Here is a 14,828-nt window from a genome sequence, read left to right on the forward strand (position 1 = left end):
TCAAGGTGAATAGGCAAGTTCTATCATTTTTAATATTACAATAGGCTGACATTTAGCTGCAGCATTGACATACACAACTGACAAACAACATTTAAATGGCTATAAAGCTCTTCATCTAGAGTCAAACGTTTTACTGTAGTTCACATCAACACAAACTGTAAAAACCTGTGAGACTGACTGCTAGACTATCAAAAAGTTAATGTCAACTCATATTGCACAGCAGGCTACACACATGCAACATCATCTATTGCATTTATAACAAGCAGCAAAGTTCGATGAATTGAGACAAACAGACAAACAAATACATCACAATTATCTGCTCCTAAGTCACATCCACGGCATCTCTACGAGTGTCACTTTGTCTTCTTTGCGTTTCTTGCCTCTCACCATCCTTTTGGGAGGACATAAAGTGTACTCAACATTCTGCTTCACTGCATTCACTTGCATGAGAGCTGCTGCTGCAGAAATGCGATCATGTGAATTCTCTTCTGCCATAGCATAGCAAATGTCCTGCAGTGGAACATAAGGAACAGCTCGAAACTGCCTCTCACGTAATTTCCTCTCTGCACCTACTCCTGTGAATAACTCGACAAACGTGACTCCCAAGCTGTACATGTCGGCGTGTGTTGTGTTGTATGGGGTCACTGCACGACCTTCCACAACTCGTTCTGGTGCAATGTATTGTGGACTGAGAGGACCAACAGAAAGTGACTCGTTAGAGAAGCGACAAGAGCCCAGATCACCGATTTTGGCTTGCATGGTCTTGCTGATGAGAATGTTGGTAGAGCGAATGTCTCCATGAAGAAGAGCAGGCTGCAGCTGGTGAAGATACATCACACCACACAGACATCCCACAGCTATATCCACTTGTTCCCTCATGGACAGATATCTGCTTCTCAAAGCAGCTTTGATCACATCTTTCAGTGATCCTTCCAAAAGCTCCATGACGATACGAAGAGGAACTTCATTCTCAATGATAGCTCCACAGATGGATACGACATTGGGGTGATGGACATGACTGGACACCGACACTTCACGTCGAATGAATGAAATGTTGAGTTCATCTACTCTAACCGGTTCTTCATGAAATGTCTTGACAGCAACTCCTACACCACTCCACATGCCAACACCAACCTCTACAATACACCATCAATACACACATACACATACAGTAGAGCACTTATTATCTGGACAGATCATCTCTGCCACCTGGTCATCATGTGGCCACAAAATCTATAATGGAAAAATAATATTACAGCCACATGTTAACAGAGTGCTTCATACTGGGTATCTGGACACCCTCTGACCCAATCCTGTCCAGATAAGTGGTGCTCTACTGTATAGTTAAGCAAACAATTTACTCATTTCTGTTACCTCCATAACCTCCTGTTCCCAACTTTAATCCAGTCATGTGTAAACTGTCATCATGGATCTGTACAAGCCTGTCATATTGATGTTGAAGTCTCTCCAGTTCCTGCATTGCTCTTTCACTTCGTTGCAAGTCTCTTGCCAGAAGTTCATTAGTCGTGTGCTCCTCTTGCACCTCCTGCCTTAAAACATCAATTTCTCCTCCCTGTTGTTGTAGCCGTCTCTCCTTGTTATCCAACTGATATGTCATTCTGCGGAGTTGGTTCTGTAGTCGTTTGTTGTTTTCATCACGTTCCTGCATGAGCTGCAGCAATCTCCTTACTTCTCCCACTTGACGTTCATGCTCATAAGTGATGGCACAAGGTACAGCCTCCTGATCAGCCAATTGCTGCTGTAAAGCATATTTCTCTGCTTGAATGGCACATTTCTCTGCTTGAATGGCTCGATTGCTTTCTCTGAGTTGCTCCAACTCTCTTTGTAAATCATCGACTTGAAATGCACTTGCTTGATGCTTGCCTGCAAAAATAAATAGTAAAGATTAATACTCAAACAAGCAATAATACACATAAACAGATGAGTGAGTAAGAAGACAGAAGACCGAGCATGTAGATAGACAAACAGTCAACAAACAAATCCATCACATGAAGATAAAAATATTTAGTGTCACCTTCTCACACTTTGTTTAAACCAACAACATACATTACTGATACAACATGGAAATGACTGTCTGATGTGTTCAACAGATCTAGAATCTTAATGTGTTAATCATGACATACAACATCCGTCTGCTTGTCAGATTTTAGTAAAAATAAACAAACTTTACTTGCAACTAGAGTAGTGGTGGATAGTAAATATCTTAAAAAGAACAAAAGAGTGACGGTACATAATAGTTGTACATGTTGGATGGATGACTGGGTTACATAAAACAAGGCAGGAATGCCGCCTATCTTTACGTTCATCCCACATCTCGTGTCACATTACATGCTACATGTGACCTCATCATCACCAACTGACTTAGCTAATGCAAATTGTATTTGAATCGTCTGCTCATTGAGTATAAGGAAAGTCACTACAGCACAGTTTATACAAAAATTTCCTGCAAGAATAATTGGGAGCTCATAAGTACATGAGTGTATACCTTGATCATAAGAAACAACTCGTTGATGCTGTTGCAAAATGTCAACTGCTTCTTGATCTTTCTTTAGCATTCGTAAGCAATAGTTCAGATCTCGAATTGCTATACACACAATAAGATAGAACTCGTACTTTATCCACTTTCTATTATTTCTAATCATTTTATGTGACAACACACCTGCACTTGTTGTGGGATGCAAAATATTGACACTTTCCTTTAGGATGGTTTCTGCTTCTTGCCACTTCTGTTGTCTCAAAAGGACTTTAGCAACACCAAATAAACCTGAATACAAATAAACATTCTACAGTTAAAACAAAACAAAATATGACTCTAGACAATGACTTACTTCTTCCTCTTATTGGGTGTTCCACACCTATTGATTTACTCATCATTTCTGATGACTCATGGAACAATGGCAAAGCAGCCATTTGTTGGTCTTGTTTAACTTGACACTCTGCCATACGACAAAGAGCTGAACAAAAGGAACAATAAACATAATTAAGAGACAATTCTCATAGTTACAATCTCTCACTTATAGCAGTCTCCCAATGGTTGGTTGGTAAAAAGTGTCTTTGCATTGTTGCTGCATTCTGCAGTATCCTATTGGCACGCTTGTAGTCACCTCTTATCACCAATACTTCTCCCATTACACTCAACACTACACAACACAACACAAGTCAGCAACGTATGTCACACATCTAACACACTCACAAGTTCAATGATTAATGGTGTTTAATGTAGTTAGACGAGGTTGACTCCACCCCGTGTGCCGGCGCGCATGTTGGGCCTGGGGTGGTACCAGAATTAGGACGCATGCCCTTAACATTATCGCACCAACTTAGTCTTAGCTTTTGTGCCATTGTGACACAAGCTCAAATTTGTTGCCCTCCAAATGGCTGAACATTCTTCTTCCAGTGCATCCGACTCGAGTGCGAGCAGTCAAGTGTCTATTCCTCAAGAGAAACTAAAGGCTCTGATGGCGGAAACAGCGTGGACTGTGGTTTGAGTGGAGCTCGCCACTCTGACCAGAAGCGGTGCAGCATCAAGTATTAGCCCAAGACTCTGTTAGAGCAGTGCAGTGGTTGGTTGGTAGCATACATTGTTGCACAGACCGACAGTCATTTTTTGGCACACATCAGTCGTCCATCAGCGCCTTTGTTTTCCTTTCACGACTCTTAGTACATACATTTAAGCTCTATTGGTAGTCTTCCGCGTAACCGCCGAGCGGTTTTCTACGTTCACCACTTCTGCAACGCCACTCGCATCGTGCAACTCAAGCCGATTCGCGTGCTAATGTGGCTGTGCAGGAGGTCCGGCATGCACGCGCGGAAAGTAAACTACTGCAGTCAGGCTGTTTGTGGCTTACCGTGACCAGCAGGGGCACAATTTGCATTCTTGACCGATACCGGCTATCATGCATGCTTTTCGCTTCACTGATTGCCTATATATATATATATATATATATATATATATATATATATCGTCAAGGTTGCTATCTGCCATAGTTATCGCATACGCACTAAGACAGCTGTCGTTAACAGGTTTGCTAAACATAGCCGTCCTTGACTTTGCACCCAGACCACCTAACATTTTCGTTCAGCTCTCTGTTGTTTGCGTCATGTGGATTACTAAGACATCTGCATGCTCTTTACTGCATACGTGTTACGTAATGACCGCTGTCTTTCTATTTGTTATTGCGAAGACCGCCATCTTTTTTACCACTGATACTGCTTTAAAAACTGCTTGTTTTGACAACGTATACCCAAGTTTTGTCTTCCACCGCTGTGGCGCTAATGTCGCTGCAGCTTCTTGCATGAGGCCATGTTGTTACGGCTCAGCCTGAGTCACTGCAACGTGACCGACTGTACGACATGGTAGTCACAAAGTGTTTGGTTCAGATCCTCCATTGGGCGCAATGCCAGCAGCTGGAGACCTAGGAAACATTCCGATCGGCCGGCCGGATGGTGCACCAGGTCTCTTTGGCGCACTTGCACCTACTGTCCAAGGGACAGCCATCAACGCCGGTGAGGCCAAACCTGCTCATCCACTGGCAGTGGGAGAAGGCATGTCACCAGTGCCAGCCAGACTCGTCAAACTGATCCAGTCGGGCCAGTTTGTTGACTTTGAGGAGCTTCTACCGGACAACTTAGAATTACTCCGACGACTCCAGGCTTCTGCTGTCACCGACACGAACGAGGCCGGTCACCGACATCTACGTCAAGTGCCATCGCTCGGCATGTGGGTGCAGTGTTTTGCCATCTACGCGGCCATCGTGCTTTGGGCCACTCCGTCCCATGCACTCAACCTCATGGCGTACCTCCAACTGGTCGTCCATGAAGCGCAATACCATTCCGGAATGGGATGGCTGCTGTACGACACGTGTTTTAGGCAGCTGGCCGCCCACTTGCCGGGCGCCCACTCACCGGCCATCATCTGGAGCCAGTTGCACGCTTCCCTGTACGCAGCTACCATTTTAGCAATGGACCAGTCACCTGCCAGCCACTGCTTGCACTGTCTAGAGCCAGAATATAGCACTGCAGCATGTGCTTTGTGCCCACATCAAAAGCCGGGTGACACGACAGAGGCTAACTGCAACACCTCCGCCAAACTCAACGCCAGTCTACTCGATCGGACAAGGGCAGCTCCTACTCGGCCGCTCAACAGCCGATATGCCGTAGGTACAACTTTGGTACCTGTAACGGGGCGAGTTGTACCTACAGACATGTCTGTCTGCGATGCCGCCGCACAGGTCACCGATGCGACGCCAGTCCTGACGCATCTAATTATGCACCAGGAGAGAAGACGATTCATCTTCATACTGACAAATCCCGTCACAAGTGAAGAGGCTGCACGCTGGACCAGTAAGTAGCGCAAAACGGCTTACTTGCCCGAACTGCTGGTTTGCTTGTTGCTTGCGGTTACCGCTGCTTGGTTGTTTTTCTTTGCTGAATTAAGCCGCACTCGGCTTGTCATAGCTAACAGTAAACGCATACCGGTTATCTTTATCAGCCCGTTAGTATCTGTTGTGTTGTTCACTATACTGGTGCACTTCTGTCTTTCGGTGAGGCTACCTCTCATGTCGTTGTACTCGCTAGGGAACATGTCTGTCCGGAACTTAGCAGCGTGTAACGTGTTCAACGGTAAGTACCCCTACATGAAAGACTTGTCGACGCTGGAGAGTTGTTGTCCCGCGGAGCTCACGTGCCAAGAGACAAGGATCTCTCGTTCTCCCCACTGGCACTACGTATACGTTCTTGGACTCGTGAGCTTGCTACCCACCCGGACGTATCCTTCCGTGACTACATCTTGGATGTTCTGGCTAACGGTTTTCGCATCGGATTTGACCACACTCGAACTGCTTGCAGATGATCGCGTCGTAACATGTCGTCTGCTATGGCCAATATCAAGGTCATCGACAGTTACGTGGATCAAGAGCATAAGGCATGTTGCCTCGCAGGCCCTACGCAGTGGCAGTCGACAGACATACAGGTTAACCCGCTGGAAGTCATTCCAAAAGTGCACCAGCCAGATCGATGGCGTCTCATCGTCGACTTGTCGTCACCGCACTCGGCTAGCGTCAATGAGGGCATTGATTGAGACGTGTGTACACTATCTTATACCAGCATTGACGTCACTGGTGGCTCGGTTGTCGGTCATGCACGAAAAGAGAGTTGCTGTCTCTTATCTGTTCTCTCCACCAGGCAACAGTGGTAAAACCGGGCGCATTTTCTTATGCAGGCTTACTGACCTGTCGTCCTGTGTGAATCATCTCCATTATCGCGTCCGCCTCAACAAAGAAGCTATAGCAGACCTGCACTGATGGGACACTTTTATGACCGACTGGAATGACTCGTCGATGCTTCAGACACTGGGACGCGCAGTACCATCGGTAATCGTTCGCTCCCACGCATCAGGCACATGGGGTGTGGCACAGTGTGATCAGGCAAATGGCTACAGTAGGAGTGGAACGACTCATGGAGGAGTGACGCTTTCCAGCTCTACATTCGTTTGCCTAGGCCAGACCTCGCTACCGTCTCCAGTCAATTGGTATCGTAAGCAGACTGTATATACGTCTAGAAACTAGCTCAGTGTAGGTCAGTTAGTAACCTGATGTTAGAATAGCGCTGCCTTCTTTGACTTGCTGTTGGACTAGGTCGTATTTTGTGTTCGCAGGAGCCGCTGCCATGCCACTGTGTATATATAATTTCTTGTTTCGGTGGTTTCGTACTTGGGCGGGCTCGTTCTCTACGAGAATTCCCCCTGTTGGGTCAGACTCCGGGTCCAAGACCCTCCTGCCTACCAGCACGCAACCAAATGGTAATTTGGGTATGTGCAGTGACTCGGGCTCCGCCCCTCGTCCATCAGCCAGACCTTCATAATAGCAGGTCTGAGCAGTTCTCAAAGACGGACGAAAAGGTAAGTATGGTCTTGCTAAACCGAGTTTCGGCAAAGGTAAGGAGTCAAATGATGTTTAATGTAGTGAGACGAGGTTGACTCCACTCCGTGAGCCGGCGTGCACGTTGGGTCTGGGGTGGTACCACAATTAGGATGCATGCGCTTAATGTCGGCGCGCCAACTCAGTCTTAGCTTTCGTGCCGTTGCAACACAAGCTCAAATTTGTTCCGCTCCCTCCCTTCCCCTAGTCCCCTACTTTCTCCGTTTGCTCCCCATTTCAGAGAACTGACGTGACAAGGTGTGGGGTCGGAGTCCGGGTCCAAGACCCTCCTGCCTACCAGCACGCAACCAAATGACGATTTGAGAATGCGCAGTGACTCGGACTTCGCCCCTCGTCCATCAGCAAGAGCTTCGTAATAGCAGGTCTGAGCAGTTCTTGCTAAATGGTCTTGCTAAATCAAGTTTTGGTAAAAGTAAGGAGTCAATCTCAATGTTACTGTCAACATTAAACTCTAAAAACTCATTTCCATCTTGTAACTTACCTTCTGCCTTGTTTCGTCTTTCTACCACCATTTGAATCCATCCATTAGCCTGTTGTAACAATTTTTTCACTTCCTCTTCTGTTCCTTCATTTAGATGAATTGCATAAGCCAATACAGTAGCAGCTACTCAAACACAATCAGCAACAGCAAACAACATTTCAATTCACACACCATACTCACCTTCTGCTTTCACACCATTGTTATCCGTTCTGATTGCTAAAACATAACCTTCTCTCATCACATCTTCTGCTTCTTTTGTTAGACATTGAGAGAGAAGGCAACGTGACAAATAAGCATAAGCTACACAACAACAACACTTTATTAAACAGTCATTGATTTCAATATTTAAAAAGCCATATTGATGCATAAAATGTAAAATCTTTTATCAACAAATTTCAATTTCTACAAAACAAAATATCACAAACCAATATTTCATATTTAATAAATAAATGTTTGATTGGAAAATCCAAAGCAGCAAACATCATAATCACGACTGCAATTTTCCATCATAAATACACACACACTCTAACATCAGCACATAGTCAGACCTCGTTACTCTGACATCCAATAGACTGACATCCATGCTTTCCCACAAACATACACGTACAACCAATTTACAAATGTGACACAAAGCCCTCATGTCCACATTAACAATAATCTGACAGTTGCATTAATACAACAAACACTAGAGGAACAAACATGCTTGCAACGACCACATCTGACCGTATCTATTAACATTCACAAATGCAGCACAAATGCAACACAAAGACTCGTCTAAAGTCGTGCTTCTCCACTCTCATCACTTCTCTCCACTTAAATAAAGACATTGACTTCAATTCACAATGTCTAAATTCACTTTTCTTCTCTCTTTGTCTATGTGTCCTCCTTGACGACCCGTTCATGTCTTCCTCTCATCTCTTACACTCTACACAAGCTGCAACACTACATTACTTCATTAATTAACAAACTCATAAACCTAATACTCAATATTACATTCACTTACAAACTCACAACATCACTCTTACTCACTTCGTGCCATGATGACTTTGTCCACAGAAGACAATCTACGCTTGATGTTGAGTGACTCTCTTAGATGTTCTGTTGCTCTTACATACTTGCCCTCATCGTATAGATACACTCCCATATTGCGTAACACTAAGTTAGAGACACAACAACACAACAGTCAGTCACGTCATCTCTTGTAGTCGTAGTCTCTCTTCACAGTCTGTCACACACCCCAACATCTTCACCTCTCAACACACACTACACACTAGACATAGTGCACATAAATCATAATAAAAATCTAGCTGCACTACTCACATTTCTACTTTTCTTTACTCTCTTCTGCATTAATATTTCCCTATACACTAAATTAAAGATAGAATGCATTTCCTTGCTGCTCTCACTTGCTGTGGCTGTTTGTATTGCTGTCTTACTAGAAAACTCTTGTCACAACCAGCTATGCTACTCTCATTGTTCTACATTCATTTCTGACAAAGTATGACTTGTATCTGTTGATGGACGGCTGTTCAATATCCAACAATATTACAGCAGGATGTCACTCATACAAACACCAGTTATCCCAACACGTCCGTTTACAAGACACACGCTGCCTCCCACTCACCTTAGCTTTGCACACAAAATGGTAATGTCCGTCCTCATTTGTGATTGTGAAAATGTTGCAACTGCAAATTAGAAGCAAACTAGAGTGGTTCTGTCCATAGAAGAGAAGATAGAAATTTGTAAGAAAGCCTCGGGTGGCTGCAGCTACGTCTGCATTGGTCAAGACTTTGCAATTGCGAGCTCTACCATGTGGGACATCATGAAAACTAAAAACAAACTGCAGACATTTCACTTTCACCAGTCCCACACGTTAAACGATTTGGTTGTGTAGCTGTAGTGAGTAGACGTCATGCAATTATCTGGATTATTCAGAGTTATGAATAGAGCAGGTCCCAAAGTCTTCACATAAGTCACATCCTACTGTAACTTATGCAAAACACAAAATTCTGCTATAAATTGTAATTCTCTTAATGGAAGAACAAATTGCCATCATAACAAACACAAATGATGTCACATGAAGAATATGCAAAAAAGCAATGCAACAAGATTTAATAAAACTTTGTCCAAATTATTAATTAATGACCAAAAATTGTTGTTCTGTAAAATAATATAAAATATCAAATTAATATCAATCCTGAGTTCATATTCAATAAAACATTAATTGACAAACAAACTGTTGACAGAACTGATGAAATGCACGATTTTAGATGTAACCCTCAACTTTACTATCTAAATTTCCTATAAACGGTCAATAGAGGTTGAAAGCGTTGTGTTAGTGAGATAAACTCATAACAATGAATAAAACAGAAATCACACTTACCATCAGACAGAAACTTCTCATGTTGAGGTGTAATATCTCGTACAATAGACAAACATTGTTCCGTAAACTTTACGGCGTCATTCACTTTATGTTGGTAATATAGACATGAACCCAACATAGCAAGCGCTTCCAACAAATTTGAATAAAATAGTTAATATCAATAGATCTCTACATCTTCACACATACACACTAACCATTTGCTTTCTTGAACGGTTCATGTTCTGCTCTTTGGTAGACCCGCAGCAATTGATGCAAACTGCTTTCAGCATCTACAAAGTTTCTCTCATTCCACAGTTTCTCTGCTCTCAAATATAAATCTACAAACGAAAACGAACAAAACTGAAACAAACACTACATCTCCACCCACAAATGATACCATCAGGGTTAGCCGTGAATTGACGTTCAGCCATTAGGGGAGGTGAGACAGTTCTGTAATAGAATACTAAACATAGCAGCTTGCTTCCAAACTAGAAGTTTGATTGCAATTAAAGTTTTTCAGTTTGTACCTCTAGAGTTGGGGAATCCAGAGACGACTTGGCTTTCAAATCGTGCTGCGCGGGTAAAGGCAAATGACGATTTCACGGCAAGCTGTCACGTTTAGCTGAATAGCCCGGATGTACCTAATGTGAGACAGTTGATTTCTAAAGTCTGTTCACGAATTAGATGGACTCGTGCCTGAGGGTTGGACCTTAGCTAAACAGATTATCAAGAAAGCCGGATGTTATGTTTGTATAAGAAGCTATCTTATACTGATTGCATTCTTAGCTTGTGTTGTCACAAGGACGCAAACCACTAGATATGGTGATTGAAGTAAACCCTAACGAAGAGTCAGATGCTGGTGAGTCTGATTCCACAGAGAGCTATGACGAAGATCAAATGCAAGCCACAGGAAATCAATAAATGCTTGCTTGTACCGTATACGAGTTTCTAATTGTTTGTGTCATTAGTATTTTGTTACACCCCTTCTTTAATAGTTTGATAAAGAGTTATCTCACTGGGGGTTGTCTCTAGATTGATCTGATTAAGCTTGTCTCCACCCGCTAACTCATTACAATTCCGGAAGTTGCTTATGCTGGTCTTCTGTTCATAGCAAGAAATATATGATTATTATAATTGAATTAAGCTCTTCAAGAGCTGTCCATCGATATTAATTAGACCTCGGAAACCCATACTATACTCCTGCTACGCGCTGAATTCCTCAGTCCATCTAATGCGTGAACGGACTTTAGTCTTGGAGGCCTCTAGTTGGGTGTTAATTTTTCTCCGGTAGGTGAAAGAGACCTTGTTTGTCAGTGTTAGTTGTATCTTATTTTATGATGTTCTTCTGGAGTAGAACTGCGCTATGATTTCGACTTGTAAACATTCACGTTGTGGCGGTTTTGTCAAATAAACTTGCAATTTGTATAAGTTTTGCCTGTGTATCCCAATTTGGTTGTTTAACTAAAGCTTTTACAGGGTCTAGGACTACCAAGCTCCATTGCACTGGTTGTGACTTTGCTGTTTTTAGACGTTATATGGATCATCTTACATGTGCACATGTATACAGTGACTCTGTAGCCTCTATGCTAAATTTACTTTGTTGTGTTAGTAGTCGTTGGATATGTTCTGACTACTTAGTAACTATTATTTGGACAAACACCGACAAAAGAAGGGCTCTGTTTCATCCGGCATTTGTCGGAGGTTCGAACACCAATAATGATATCATTTGCAGCATCCAGGAGTGTCACATCCTATCTAGAAGTCATTTGTATTGTCATCTTCATCATAATGATCTTTTCATTCTTGACAGGTGTTTTTGTCTACTTGTTCAACCTGTTTGGTATGATCTCTTGTTTTTGTTTTATTTTCCTACCTTTTGTTTGCTTCTTTTGTTCTCTCTCTTCTTGCTCTTGCTTAATTCTTTCAATATATCATCTTCTGTGAGACCTTCTCCATAATGCTTTGGTCTGATTCTTGTTTTGCTTTCACTTTTGTCTCTTCTGCTTTCTGCTCAAAATGTTTGGTGAAATACGATTCAACCCTCTGTCTGGTTGCGGTAACAGTTGGAGCCATTGGAGTTGCTGGAATAGTACTTACCTACCTAACTGATGTACAAAGGGAACTGCTGTTTTTTGCCTTTCGATCTTTATTGCTAAAGATGATAGTAGACGAATTCCAGCTCCTCGAAAACCACTCACGAGGTGTTCAGGCAAGAATGATCCAGCAAAGAGTTGATGAGAAAGCACAGACAGAAATACGTTTCTAGAAATTTGTTTGGTACTGATGGCTAGTTTGTGCTCTCTCACTACTTTCCTCCACACAGACTTCAATGGGCCAAAAACAGCTACATCGTGTGCTTGCAGTTGGTCAGGCCTGAATTCACAGCTCTATTCAACTCGCATTAGCAATCTTCACTGCAAGTTAGTAGTCCTACTAGGCTAGCTGCTGTAGCCAAGAGCAATAAACTACTGATGTTTCGTACGTAATATTAGGTAATAGCATTATTTATTCCAATATCAATCAGAACAGCTAGCTTTCATTACCAGCAAACACTACAGTTTAAAATAACTACAATTTCTATTTTTACATGTAACATTTAAAGGTAAAAAGGTAGTAGGTAGAGTATAGCTGATACCGACTAGGTAATTCTACTCTGTAGAAAATTTTGCGATTGTACTCGATTGCCTTTGTGCATTTACATAATAATCAGAACCGTTCTGCTTTGAAATTCACTAGACATGACTGACATTGAAAAGCACTCTAGACGTAGGTCTACCATCGCAGACACTTTGAGAAACGAACTGGTTGTACTGACAGTTAACAAGGACCGACTGCTGTACTTGTGCAAAAAGTATGAGCAAACAGCAACTTTCCAGAAAAGAAAAATCAACTGTCTCACATTAGGTGTATCCGGGCTTTGGAAGGTGTTTCCGTGTTCTCGATGAACAATGTCCGGTTTCTCGCCCGCGCTAGCGCTACAGCAGATGATGAGGAGATAACATATGTACCACAGCACTGGTCATGGAGGTGCTACCTAACGTACAGCTTAGTACCGCTAGACTCTTTCTTGCTGACAAAGATTGCAAAGAATTCCTATGCCTCCGCAATTGTCTCACATTAGGGACACCTCCCCTACGTGACAGGACACGCACATAGGGAGGGACTTAGCACAAGTTGTGCACATGCGCAGTCAGGAAATCCGTTGATCCTTTCATTCAGAGAAGAGAGAAAGATTTATGGATTGGCCAGTAGACTTGGATGAGAGTGTCGGAGACACTCCATCATTCAGGCAATCAAACAAACCAATTTTCCCGTCTCTATTTCTAATTGTTTCGTTATTCTTTATTCTCAGAGCAAATTTGAGTTTTAGTGAGCAAGATATGCGCAGACTCGAAATGTTAGTAGAGTAGGTTCGATAAAATTAGTTTAGAAATGGATGGTATAATGAAACGAACACGCCCACGCGTTTGTGCGTGTGCTGTTTGTGTGTGTCTGTGTGTGTGTGTGTGTGTGTGTGTGTGTGTGTGTGTGTGTGTGTGTGTGTGTGTGTGTGTGTGTGTGTGTGTGTGTGTGTGTGTGTGTTTGTCTGTGTCTGTGTGTATGTGTGTCTGTGTGTATGTGTGTCTGTGTGTATGTGTGTCTGTCTGTCTATGCAGCATCATGTTAGTCATAACTTGTTACATTGAATGCTACAATGTATGTGTGTCTGTCTGTCTATGCAGCATCATGTTAGTCATAACTTGTTACATTGAATGCTACAATATTACTGTCTACAGACGTACAGCCGAGCTGAAACGCATCGCCGGGAATGAAACGTGCGCCGACTGTGACTCTCCAGGTCAGTAGTCGTTGCTACTTTATGTTGTCAAGTTTGACGTCGTGTTGTTGTTGTTGTAGACTCGATGTGGGCAAGCATCAACCTTGGAGTCACTCTCTGTATTGATTGTTCGGGAATTTATCGGTCAGTTGGGTGGGTACACTGTTTGTGTCGTTGGATAAACGTTTGTGTGAAATTTCAGGAATCAAGTCTGTCACTAGAGTTGCTACTATGATTTTAAGTTTAATTAATTATTAATATTAAAATGTTATAAGACAGAACGACTGTATTGATGTCTAAGTACTTGTCTAAGACATTAGCACATGTGCATTACTAATTTTATTATCAACTAATTATTTATTTATTTTTTAATTTTTGTGTGTGACTTTAGCTTATGATGATGCCAGGCAACTCTGTGGTCAACAGTGTTGGCGCGAAATTTGGAAGGATGGAAGAAGCCGACAACTCAGTCGTCACGAGACGAACGAGAGACATACATAAGAGTGAAATACGTCAACAAACGTTTTCTCTTGAATCAAAAGATAGTGTCTACCTCCAAACCAATGTGAGTACTTGCTTACCATTGTCACCGGCTCAGAAAGTGATGACAACGGAGACGAGGATCCTTTCCCGGTTGCTACTGACAAACGAGAAGTGACGATGGATTCAGTAGTGTTGTCTGAAGCTACATCTGATTCAGACAGGATCAGTCCAGAAATTCATCGGAAGACCTACAGTCAGCCTGTCTCGCCGGTTCGTCGTTGTCACTGGCTGATTTCAAAACCAAAACGAGCACAATTGCAGGACAAGTTGGACGTATCGAAGGATGAAGGTGAGGTGGGCAGCATTAGTGATACGGAAACGGTGTCAAAGCCGAAGAAGTCGAGACGAAAGAGAGTTACTCACAATTTGAAGAAGTTGTCTCAGAAGAAGAAGCTGTTGACGATGACGGGAACGGAGAAGGAGGAGAGTAGATTGAGACAGTTGTCTGTTGAGTTGCATACACATGCTGGTGGTTTGGGAAATAGTTCACAGGTTGGTGTTGTTGTGTTGAAGGATGATGATGTGTGTGGTGATGGTTGTTGCTTGTTGTGTGTGTTAGATTTTGTATGAGGCGACAAAGACGGGTGATATTTCTGGGATGCTGTTGGCTTTGGCATGTGGTGAGCTGTTGTGATTGTAATAATGCTGCTTGTATGCATCTCACCT

At 42.8% G+C, this 14,828-nt stretch overlaps 2 protein-coding genes across 3 annotated transcripts; one reads left to right on the forward strand and one right to left on the reverse strand.

Annotated features, from left to right (window-relative positions):
• Positions 1 to 9: 9 nt before the first annotated feature.
• LOC134182013 (uncharacterized) lies at positions 10 to 10,228 on the reverse strand. Of its 2 annotated transcripts, XM_062649322.1 has the most exons (13): positions 10,200 to 10,228; positions 10,018 to 10,140; positions 9,824 to 9,949; positions 8,877 to 9,125; positions 8,470 to 8,807; positions 7,621 to 7,740; positions 7,441 to 7,563; positions 3,036 to 3,161; positions 2,850 to 2,975; positions 2,681 to 2,785; positions 2,507 to 2,605; positions 1,375 to 1,884; positions 10 to 1,136 (listed from the first exon to the last, which is right to left on the reverse strand). In XM_062649322.1, the coding sequence occupies exons 5-13, from the start codon at positions 8,582 to 8,584 to the stop codon at positions 328 to 330; spliced, it is 2,133 nt and encodes a 710-aa protein (XP_062505306.1). In that variant the 5' UTR covers positions 8,585 to 8,807; positions 8,877 to 9,125; positions 9,824 to 9,949; positions 10,018 to 10,140; positions 10,200 to 10,228; the 3' UTR covers positions 10 to 327. The 2 variants fall into 2 exon arrangements, with proteins under 2 accessions (XP_062505306.1, XP_062505307.1); XM_062649323.1 differs by lacking the exons at positions 8,877 to 9,125; positions 9,824 to 9,949; positions 10,018 to 10,140; positions 10,200 to 10,228 and having other exon boundaries at positions 8,444 to 8,559.
• A 2,810-nt stretch (positions 10,229 to 13,038) lies between these two features.
• Positions 13,039 to 14,796, forward strand: LOC134182402 (stromal membrane-associated protein 2-like). Its single transcript, XM_062649802.1, has 8 exons — positions 13,039 to 13,091; positions 13,155 to 13,199; positions 13,579 to 13,640; positions 13,700 to 13,763; positions 13,822 to 13,828; positions 14,027 to 14,141; positions 14,218 to 14,654; positions 14,722 to 14,796. The coding sequence occupies exons 1-8, from the start codon at positions 13,039 to 13,041 to the stop codon at positions 14,794 to 14,796; spliced, it is 858 nt and encodes a 285-aa protein (XP_062505786.1).
• Positions 14,797 to 14,828: the final 32 nt, after the last annotated feature.

This window comes from Corticium candelabrum, chromosome 7, assembly GCF_963422355.1.
Source record: "Corticium candelabrum chromosome 7, ooCorCand1.1, whole genome shotgun sequence".
Taxonomy (NCBI): Eukaryota; Metazoa; Porifera; class Homoscleromorpha; order Homosclerophorida; family Plakinidae; genus Corticium; species Corticium candelabrum.

Excerpts from the sequence above, each read along its gene's own strand:
- LOC134182013 (XM_062649322.1), bottom strand. The coding sequence starts at position 8,584 with ATGGGAGTGTATCTATACGATGAGGGCAAGTATGTAAGAGCAACAGAA. Across the intron at positions 7,741-8,469 it reads CAAAGTCATCATGGCACGAA|CTTATGCTTATTTGTCACGT; the intron begins GTGAGTAAGAGT and ends GTTGTTGTGTAG. Across the intron at positions 3,162-7,440 it reads AAGACGAAACAAGGCAGAAG|TGTTGAGTGTAATGGGAGAA; the intron begins GTAAGTTACAAG and ends TGTGTTGTGTAG.
- LOC134182402 (XM_062649802.1), top strand. The coding sequence starts at position 13,039 with ATGGATTGGCCAGTAGACTTGGATGAGAGTGTCGGAGACACTCCATCA. Across the intron at positions 13,092-13,154 it reads GGAGACACTCCATCATTCAG|AGCAAATTTGAGTTTTAGTG; the intron begins GCAATCAAACAA and ends CTTTATTCTCAG. Across the intron at positions 13,200-13,578 it reads GATATGCGCAGACTCGAAAT|ACGTACAGCCGAGCTGAAAC; the intron begins GTTAGTAGAGTA and ends TACTGTCTACAG.